The sequence below is a fragment of the Oryza sativa genome, chromosome 11, assembly GCF_034140825.1.
Source record: "Oryza sativa Japonica Group chromosome 11, ASM3414082v1".
In the NCBI taxonomy this organism is placed as follows: Eukaryota; Viridiplantae; Streptophyta; class Magnoliopsida; order Poales; family Poaceae; genus Oryza; species Oryza sativa.
In genome coordinates this window covers 4,528,344-4,539,139 of record NC_089045.1, presented here as the reverse complement: position 1 = coordinate 4,539,139, position 10,796 = coordinate 4,528,344, and the positions used below count along the sequence as shown (strand labels likewise).

At 50.6% G+C, this 10,796-nt stretch overlaps 1 protein-coding gene across 1 annotated transcript; it reads left to right on the top strand.

The window, feature by feature from the left end:
* The first annotated feature begins 2,574 nt into the window (after positions 1-2,574).
* On the top strand, positions 2,575-7,909 carry LOC9271426 (heat shock cognate 70 kDa protein). The gene is made up of 3 exons (XM_015760649.3): positions 2,575-2,662; positions 6,016-7,516; positions 7,639-7,909. The coding sequence occupies exons 1-3, from the start codon at positions 2,575-2,577 to the stop codon at positions 7,670-7,672; spliced, it is 1,623 nt and encodes a 540-aa protein (XP_015616135.2). The 3' UTR covers positions 7,673-7,909.
* The last annotated feature ends 2,887 nt before the right edge of the window (positions 7,910-10,796 follow it).

The following is a 10,796-nucleotide window of genomic DNA, read 5'->3' as shown; positions in this document are numbered from 1 at the left end:
ATTTGTAATTGTGGCTTGCACCGGTTACTGATTTTACAGTCACCCATCGATCGGTCCACATAACACTTGATGAAAATAATTCTTACCAGAAGATTTCATATAACCCTTAATAGTATAATATAATGCTTCTCCAAATACTCTTCATGGATACAGTAGTATCGCGTGCTCGATCAGGCCACTCCCTCGATCATCAGTCAGGCCATGCAAAATCCCCCACTCAACATTGTGACGCTGAAGATGAGGAAAGAAATATCAAACAGTTGAATTTTTCCCAATTCGTCGGTGGTCAAAGTTCTTGTTAAATCGATCATAAACAGCCACATCAAGAGCAAAAGTCCCTGCAAATCGACCCATCTTTCAGCCAGGTTTCTTTTAGAAGAAGTGAGGAACCAACAGTTCTCAAAAAAAAAAAAAGAGGAACCAACGAGAATTCAGAAAGCAATAGAACGGTTGTGTACTGTGCTAGCTGGAGTATTTTTTTTTTCTACGGAAACAAATTCTTTGAATAAGAAGTATATATTCTTTTACGAGTGCGTGCTCCCACGCTAACATGCTACTGAAGCAAAATAAATAAATTGTTAGAGTATCGCGTATGATATGATTCACACAGCCGAATCTTATTACATATTCCACTGTTTTATAATGTAAATCATTCTAATATTAACATCAATATGAATGTGGGAAATATTAGAATAACTTACATTATAAAACGGAGGAAGATTCATTAAAATCAATATGAATGTGGAAATATTAGAATGACTTACATTATAAAACGGAGGGAGTAGTTTATTCACATGCCATAACAGTAAATACTAAAATAAAAATAAACATGTTTAAAGAGGATGTTCAGATTTGACATTTTCAAACTTACCATTTTTTTGGCAAAGTAGTTCGGATCGTGGTCCACTGCGACAAGCCACCGCCGCCGCCTCCGGGTCCGCAACTCCATCGGCCGCCTGCCCGCCGCTGCTGCTCCATCCATCGGCCATCGCCCGCCGCCGCCGTCGCTCCGGCCCCCGCCCGCCGTCGCCGCCGCCAATCCGGACGCCGCTCCCCACGCACGAAGAGAAAGAGGGAGAGATAGAGAAGGGAGGAGAGGGAGGAGGAAGAAGGGATAAAGAGAGGATGACATGTGGGACCCACATGTCAGTGGGTCTCACAATTTTTGTGTGAATGATAAATAGGCCCCGCATATATTTTTTAATTTTAATGCTACATAAGTGCCACGTCAATGCCACGTGGGACGAAAACCAAGTCAACACTGCCACGTGTGTACCACGTCAGCAAAACCGTCCTCCAAAACCACCTAAGGAGTCAAATTGTACCAGTTTTGATAGTTCGGGGATCAAGATTTCTGGTATTACGATTGAGGGATATGATTTAGATTCGGTGGTCAGTTGAGGGAGTCAAAGTGATCTTATTCCTATATTGATTGATTTGCGGAAAAAGTACACCGAAGGTCCCTCAACTTGTCATCGAGTTACAAAATCGTCCCCCAACCACAGAACTAGATATATGGTGTCCCCCAACTTAAAAAACCGTTCACTCTAGGTCCTTTGGTGGTTTTGACACCGGTTTTAACCTACGTAGCGGCTGAGTCAGCGTGGGACTCACATGTCAGGATGCCATGTCAGCACCCTCTCTCTCTCTTCCCCTCCTCTCTCTCTCACTCTTCTCTTTTCTTCTGGGCAAACCGGCCGGCGGCTGGGGAGGAGACCGCCGAGGTGAGGCGGGAGGGGAGGAGGGCGGCGCTGCGACGGTGGCCGGCGGCGGCGGTAGCACGGCGACGGAGAAGCTCACGCCCTTGGCGATGCCGCTGCCGCTGAGGAGGTCCAGCGGCGTCGACGTGCTGCCTCCGCTGGCGTCATCGCTCTCCGGCGACTTCTTGACGAGGATGTTGCCGGCGTATCGGTCGATGTTGAGGAGGCGGACGTCGAGGATGCCGACGCAGTGCACGGATGCCACGGAGAAACGCGACGGGCCAAGCTCACCGGCGTCGTACTCGTGTGCCGGGAAGAGCTGGATCGATGCCGCGAAGCCGCCGCCGCACTAGAAGGGCGGCCAGAGCAGGCGAAGTGGCGGCATCGGTGGGCGAGCGCGGTGGCGGAGCGGCGGCGTCGGTGGGCGAGCACGGCTGCGGAGAGGCGTCGTCAGCGGGCGAGAGCGGCGGCGGGCGAGCGCGGCTGCGGATGGGGAGAGGCGGGCACCGACGACTCCACGCCGCTCGGCCTTGTCGTCGTCGTTGCTTCGGGCGTGGGCAGAGCTAGGCGGGGAACGCGGAGCAGAGGGGCGGGGGGCGCGGCGGGCGAGCGGCGACTCCGAGCGGCAGCCATCTCCGAGAGGCGGGCTCCTCCCCTGCCGGCCGCCGGCCGCGCCCGCCGGCCGCCAGCACGCACCGCCGCTGCGCCCGGCCCCGCCTCCACCTCCGAGCACACCACCGCCGCGCCATTCTTCGCCGACGCGTTCCCGTTCCCCGAGGCGGCGGCGGCGGCATCGCCGGCGCCGGCGCCATGGTCGGGGTCCCTCCCTTCACGTCTCGTCTTCACCGTTGACCTACACGGCGGCGACTGCACCATGTCGCGTGTCGTCGAGACGGACATCTCGTCGGTGTGGTTCCTGGGCTCGCCGTTCCACGTCGACGCGCTCGTGCAGGAGGACGGCGGCTAGGACGGCGAGGGCGGCGGCATGAGCGGCCAGGACGGGCTGGCCGTGGTGAGCGAGGCCATGGCGGGCGGGCGTGTGGCGGGGCAAGGGCGCGGAGGCGACGGCGATGCAGCGGTACGAGAGAAGAGTGAGAGAGAGGAGGGGAAGAGAGAGAGAGGATGCTGACATGGCATCTGACATGTGGGTCTCACGCTGACTCAGCCGCCAGATCGAACAAAACCGGTGTCAAAACCAACAAAGGACCTAATGAACGGTTTTGTAAGTTGAGGGACGACATATATATGGTTTTGCGGTTGGGGGACGATTTTGTAACTCGATGACAAGTTGAGGGACCTTCGGTGCACTTTTTCCATTGATTTCCCAATTCAGTTGGGCCGTGAAGAGGGCACGGCTCGTTCCTGGTTGGAATAAGTTCACTTTTGGTCCCTTTATTTGTCGCCTAGTCCGATTTTCGTCCCTTGACCACAAAACCGGGTATGACCCGTCCCCCAACTTACAAAAACCGGGTAAACATGGTCCCTCGGCGGTTTTGAAGGCGGTTTTGGCTGACGTGGCGCATACGTGGCTTGTTTGACTAGGTCTCCGTCCCACGTGGCATTGACGTGGCGCTTACATGGCAATTAAATCTCGCAAATTTAATAAAAAGTGTGGCCCCACATGTTAGCTGCACACAAAAAAAATTAAAAATGGTGGGGCCCATGTCAGCTACACAACAAAAAATATATGGTGGGGCCCACATGGTTCCCACATGTCATTCCCTCTCGGCTCACTCTCCTCTTCCCCATCGTCGCCACAACGCACGCCAAGATGCCGTTGTCATCCATCGCCGCGCGCAAAGAGGAGGGAGCGGCGCGGCGGCTGTGGGTGCAAGAGGAAGGGGCGGCAGAGCTTCTTTTTTCTCTCTCTCTCTCTTTCTCGGTCTCTCCCCTCTCCACCACGGCGAACAAATGGCCACGGCGAACATACCCGCATCCATGGCGGAGGACGCCCCCAGCACCGCCGCCGCCGCTGAGGGGAGCCAACACGCGTCGGCCGCGGAGGGAGGCTCCGCCGCCGCTCTCGCGGCATCAGTCGCCAAGGCCGCGAGGGAGAGGGATGGAGGCGGCGGCGGCGGGGAGCTCCCATGCGCATCGTGAGCACGTCGGTGACGGCGCGCGAAGCCGGTGGAGAGAGAGGCGGACGCGGAGACGATGGCACGCGAAGGAAGAGTCGGCGGCGCAGTAGGAGTCGATGGCGGTGGGTCCGAGGTCGTGCAGCTCCGGCCGCCGCTCCCTCCTCTCCTATCTACCGCCTGCCGCCGCGTGCCGCTCCCTCCTCTCCCGTCTCCCGTTGGCCGCCACGCACCGCTCCTCTGCCATCAGTCGCCGCGCCCTGCTTCGCCCGAGGCCCGCAGCCACTGCTTCCCCGGATCCAAGGCCGCCTCGCTCTGAGCAACCTCGCCGCCGGGATCCAAGGCCGCCGCCACTGCTTCCCGGACGACCTCCGCGAGCGGCCCCTCCTCTCGCCCAGCCGCCGCGCGCCGCCTCCCTCCTTGTCCGACCGCGGCCCACCGCCCCTCCTCTCGCCTGGCCGCCACGCGCCGTCTCCCTCCTCGCCCGACCGCCAAGCGCCGCCTCCCTCCTCGCCCGGCCGCCGCGAGCGGCCCCTCCTCATGCCCGGCTGCCGCGAGCGGCCCCTCCTCATGCCCTCCTCTGCGCCGCCGCAAGCTACCCCTCCTCGCCCGGCCGTCGCGCGCTGCTCCGCCCATCGCCCCCCTCTGCGCCGCCGCTCGCCGTTCTGTAAGGGAGAGAGAGGGGGCTAGAGAGAAGAGGGGGCTGACATGTGGGACCACATGGGCCCCACCTTTTCTTATTATTTTTGTGTAGCTGACATGTGGGTCCCACGTTTTTTAATTATTTTTCAGGATCCATTTGCCACGTAAGCGTCACGTCAATGCCACGTGGGACGAGGACCTAGTCAAAGGGAGCCACGTAGGCGCCATGTCATCCAAAACCGGGCACAATACTGCTGAGAGAAGAGTGAGAGAGAGGAGGGGAAGAGAGAGAGAGGGTGCTAACATAGCATCTGACATGTGGGTCTCACGCTGACTCAGCCGCCACATCGGACAAAACCGGTGTCAAAACCAACAAAGGACCTAGAATGAACGGTTTTGTAAGTTGGGGGACGACATATATATGGTTTTGCGGTTGGGGGACGATTTTGTAACTCGATGCCAAGTTGAGGGACCTCCGGTGCACTTTTTCCATTGATTTCCCAATTCAGTTGGGCCGTGAAGAGGGCACGGCTCATTCCTGGTTGGAATAAGTTCACTTTGGGTCCCTCTATTATATTGCTTACGTTGTACACATACTATCTACTCCACTTCCCATCAATATCTTGGGGATTTGCCTATACAAAGTACTCCCACCGTCCCATTAATAATGAATTAGGATGGATGTGAGGATAAATGTATCTTGATTTTTTATAAGACTGATAAAGTACACGCAATTACATTTTGTACTATACTATAAATATTAGGGCATGTACAACGGTCTCTATTACCTGACTCTCTTCGTTGCTATATTGGAAAATTCACTGACATGGCTGGGAGAGAAAGGAAAGCGGAGAAACATCGATGTTTTGCATGACATCGAACCAACATCGCCTCTGTTCGCTAAAAGCACGATGAGACAAGAGGAAAGACAGCGTTGCACTATCGATCTGTCGGAGAGAAACAAACTTACCTTTTTTTTTTTCAGTGAAGGAATCCAACGCTTATTCCTAGATGGCTATTTATTTATATTTTTATTTTTTCGAGATGGCTATTTATTTCTATTCCTAGAATTGAACTACTATGGCTGTGTTTAGTTCAGCGCAAAGTTTGAATTTTGGTCGAAATTAAAGATGATGTGACTGAAAAGTTGTGTGTATATGACAGGTTGATGTGATGGAAAAAGACTGAAGTTTGGATCTAAACTTTGAATCTAAACATAGCCTATATGTTGCTGGACAATACTATAGATCTTAACACAGCCTATATGTTGCTGGACAATACTATGTTTCTTTGCAGCATGTATATATGTATAGTTTTCTCTCTCAAACAAGCAACACAAAGCAGATACGAAAAGGGTACATTTGATCCGGTTCATTCATCAGCCAAATATGAGTACTTAATTAGCATTCATTAATACAGAGTCAACTTAAGAGACCACCCAATCCACTTAAGAGACCACCCAATCCTTGTAGGTGTACCATCTTTTGCTTACGTTGAGTATATGAGAGATCGCATTGAGCTCTACCATTGAACATGTCCATGCTGGAACTAGGCTATTTATTTCACCCAACTGCCTAACATATCTTAAATTATTGCAGAAGCGAAGCGACTGATAGGCCGCCGGTTCAGCGATAAATCTGTACAAGAGGACATCAAGCTTTGGCCTTTCAAAGTCATTGCTGGACCTGACGACCGGCCGACGATCGTGGTGCAGCATGAGGGCAAGGAGATGCAGTTTGTGCCCGAGGAGGTCTCCGCCATGGTGCTCTCCAAGCTGAGGGACGCCGCCGTGGCCTACCTCAGCGAGCCCGTCACGGACGCCGTCATCACCGTCCCCGTCTACTTCAACAACGCCCAGCGCGAGGCTACCCTCGACGCCGCCGCCATCGCCGGCCTCAACGTCATGCGCATCATCAACGAGCCCTCCGCCGCCGCCATCGCCTACGGCCTCGACAAGATGCCGCCGCCGGCCAGCGGCGCCGATGCAGCTGGGAGGACGGTGCTCATCTTTGATCTTGGTGGCGGAACCCTGGACGTCTCCCTCCTTAACATTGCTCGTCCGGGGAACAACAGCAGCAGCAACAGCGACAATGGCAGCTTCGAGTTCGAGGTGAAGGCCGTCGCCGGCGACACTCACCTCGGCGGCGCCGACTTCGACAACGCGATGGTGAAGCACTGCATCAACGAGTTCATCCGGAAGAACGACGTGGCGGAAGATGGCGTTTGGAGCAACCAGAAGGCGATCCGGAGGCTGAGGTCGGCGTGCGAGAGAGCCAAGAGGTTGCTGTCCTTCACGGCGCAGACCAGCATCGAGGTCGACTCGCTCCACGACGGCGTCGACTTCTGCGCCAAGATGAGCCGGTCCCGGTTCGAGGAGCTGAACAAGGAGCTCTTCGGCAAGTGCGTCAAGGCCGTGGAGAAGTGCCTCGAGGACGCCAAGATGGACAAGAGCGCCGTGCACGACGTCGTGCTCGTGGGCGGCTCCAGCCGCATCCCCAAGGTTCAGAGCATGCTCCACGACTTCTTCCAGGAGAAGAAGCTCCGCCACAGCGTCAACCCCGACGAGGCCGTCGCGTACGGCGCCGCCATCCAGGCCTCCATCCTCAACGGCGACTCCGACAACGCCGACGCCGACGCCGACGACAAGAAGCGGGTGATGATCCTGCGCGACATCACGCCCCTCTCGCTAGGGGTCGAGATCAATTTCGATCACACGATGAGCGTCGTGATCCCGAGGAACACCTTCATCCCGACCAAGAACACGCGGCGCTACACCACCCTCTACGACAACCAGATCCGCGTGAGCTTCCCGGTGTTCGAGGGCGAGAGCGCGAGCACCCTCGACAACAACCTGCTCGGCAAGTTCGTGCTGTCCGGCGTCCTCCCTGCGCCCAGGGGTGTTCCCCAGATCGACGTCACGTTCGACTTCGACACCAATGGCGTCCTGCACGTGTTCGCGGAGGACATGGGCACGGGGAGCAAGAACAACAACACCATCACCAACCACAGTGGGCGGCTGAAGAAGGAGGACGTCGAGCGCATGTCGCGGGAGGCCAGGAGCTACAATCGGAAGCGCAAGCGCACCAGATCATCGCTCCAGTAAGTATAGTAAATCATGTCATATATATACCGTCTTGGTGTAATTTTTTTTGCAATGCATCAATCCATGCTTTGTGCTAATTCTGTCACGGTAACTTTTTGTGTGGCATGTATGTCTACAGGATGAATTCTGGGAACCTGGTGATCTTGGAGTAATCTTCTGCACCCTGCTAGCTGGATGTTTCTGCATCCGGCAATCGAACTAATTAATTAATTTAAGTGTTGGGGAACAGTTTGTGTTAGTAAATTTAGTTACTGAACTTAATCTTGCTCTATATGCATGATTAGTACAGTACCTAATTAATCGAGCTTTTGTGGAAGATGCATGATGATATACTGATGTGTGTTTGATGGAGCCGTAAGAGCAGCTTTAGTTGCAATTTGTCTTATAGATGTTGTAGTTGCAGCAACTGCCAGGAACGACCGGCATGGAAAATAAGCCGGTGAAGAACATTGCTGATCGGTGAGGCGTAGGTCGCCGTTGATCAACCTAGAGGTTTGCAGTCCTTAGTACAAGTAGAGTTTGTTTCGTTTGACATCGAAATAAGTTGCATCGAAGAGATTCATGAACGCAAACACGTCGTAGCACCGAGATGCGACTTATATCGTGAAGAGGACCATGCCAAGCAAGGGAAAATATGAAAAGTTTTTTTTTAAGAAACCAATAATATGCTCGTGCTAAACGCTACGGTGCAATTATATGTATTTAATAACTTCTAAAATCTTGATTTTTCTATTCGTCACACAAGATACACGCCGGCCGCTACACTTTGAGTACATAGCATGAGCCAGTGAATATAAATCTAAATAATAGATTGATAAGAAGTATAACAAGATAGCAAGATAATAGCAGATGTCAAATTAATAGTTTCATTATGTATAACAAGATAACAATTGTTAGTCATCTCGTTAGCTTCTTATTTAAAGATCTACGTAGAACAAATATTAAAATTTGCCGATCGCAAAAGTACATATTTATAGAGATACACATGTTAACATATAGTCTTGTTATCAGCCTGGTCCAAACTGATGCTTGTGGCACGAGATGATACGGAGAACGTATTCACAAGAGTAAAGTCCATCACTAGTCTCTAAATTTGTACCGTTGTGTCATCCCGGTCCCTAAACTTGCAAATCGACCGTTCAGATTCTCAAACTTGTTCGACTGTGTCATCCCGGTCCCTAAACTTGCAGATCATTAATTTAGGTCCTCCAATTGTTCAGTTGTATCACCCCGGTCTCTAAACTTGGATTTGAATATCATCTGGGTCAAATAGGATGGTAAGACTTTATATTTAAAAATAATTCATAACTTTTTCATGTAAATTCTAATGAAGACAAACTTTATATCAAACTTGTAACCCTCGACATGATCTACAACTTTGTAATTGAATTTTTTTTATTTTAAGTCATTTTTTGTCCCAAAATGTAATTTTAAAAATTAAAATTTCAAAATCTATAAACATGCAACAATATTTTGGGACTCTAAACAGTTTTAATTCAAAAACTATTCAACTACAAAGTTGTAGATCGCATCAAGGGTTACAACTTTGATATAAAGTTTGTCTTCATTAGAGTTCACATGAAAAAGTTATGAATTATTTTTGATATAAAGTTTTTATACCATCCTGTTTAGGGACAGGGGTGACACAACTGAACAAGTTGGAGGACCTAAACGAGTGATCTGCAAGTTTAGGAAGTAGGATGACACAGTCGAACAAGTTTGAGAACCTGAACGGTCGATTTGCGAGTTTAGGAACCGGGATGATACAGCAGTCTAAGTTTAGAGACCAGTGATGGACTTTACTCTATTCACAAAATAGCCCGAGGGGAGGGGCGGTGGGAGAGGAGATCGCGGGGGCGCGGCGCTGTGCATGTTTGGCGGAAGAAGACGGTCGACGGCTCCCGTCGATCCAAAGGTGGTGCGTGTGGAGGTGCTGCCATCGGCGAGGGAACGAGGGAGGGGGAGAAGCGGGAGGAATGGATGCGGGAGGGAAGGGGCGCGAGGGGTGGATGCGCAGGCAGAGGCGATCAGCGGCTGAAGCGGCTCCCGTCCTCCGCGATGGTAGTGCGGTTGAAGGGATGGTGGTGCGGCGATGTGCGGAGGTAAAGAGGAAGGAAACCGACAGATGACCCTGGGTGCGATTTTCTACCCGATGACTGCGTGCAGGGGATCCGATCTGACCCCCGCTGTGTGACCCCCGCATGCGCCGCTATCATCCGATCTGAAGCGTTGTAAATAAAACTATAGGGTAGTATTTTTAGAGTTGGACACGATTACTAAGAAAGTAGATAGAAGTGAATGATGGAGGGTTGTGATTGGTTGAGTAGTGTAGGTAGGTAGGAAAAGTGAATGGTGGAGAATTGTGATTGGTTGGGAAGAGATCGTTGGTGAAGAAGTTGTTATATTTTAAAACGGAGGGAGTACTAGATTTGAACACCATCATCGCGGTTTGGTACTGTGAAAGAGAATCATAAGAGCAGGTACAATAGCAGGCTTTTAAGCCAGCTATAACTATGTATCGAGAAGAAAAAAGAATAGAGAAGAAAGCAGGTTGCAGATTTATACTCAGCTGTAACACGGATTTCAAGACGTTATATGTGTATGAGAGGTGGAATCAGGTATTAATGGTGTAGTATAATTTTATAGTTAACTATTGTATAAATAAGATACTCCCTCCGTTTCACAATGTAAGTCATTCTAGCATTTCTCACATTTATATTGATGTTAATGAATCTAGACATATATATTTATCTACATTCATTAACATCAATATAAATGTGGAAAATGCTAGAATGACTTACATTGTGAAACGGAGGAAGTATTAAATTAGCTATATATGATTTGGACCTAGAATTTGGCTATACACGCTCTGTGTCGCTTCGGTCTTTCTGGTTGGCAAAGCAACATGAATGGACGCCAATGACGCAATTAATCATCATGATCAGTGATTAATTAATTACTAATAATACTAAGGGCTTGTTTAGATTCACTGGTAAAATTTTACACCCTGTCAAATCAAATGTTCAGACATATGCATGGAGTATTAAATATAAACCGAAAAAAATGAGTAATTACACATATTGTGTGTAAATTAATTGCGAGACGAATCTTTTAAGCCTAATTGCGTCGTGATTTGATAATATGGTGCTACAATAAATATTTACTAATAACGAATTAATTAGGCTTAATAAATTCGTCTCGCGGTTTACATGCGAATTCTGTAATTTGTTTTGTTATTAGACTATTTTTAATACTTCAAATATGTGTCCGTATATA

Excerpts from the sequence above, each read along its gene's own strand:
- LOC9271426 (XM_015760649.3), top strand. The coding sequence starts at position 2,575 with ATGTCGCGTGTCGTCGAGACGGACATCTCGTCGGTGTGGTTCCTGGGC. Across the intron at positions 2,663-6,015 it reads GCTCGTGCAGGAGGACGGCG|AAGCGAAGCGACTGATAGGC; the intron begins GCTAGGACGGCG and ends AAATTATTGCAG. Across the intron at positions 7,517-7,638 it reads CGCACCAGATCATCGCTCCA|GATGAATTCTGGGAACCTGG; the intron begins GTAAGTATAGTA and ends GTATGTCTACAG.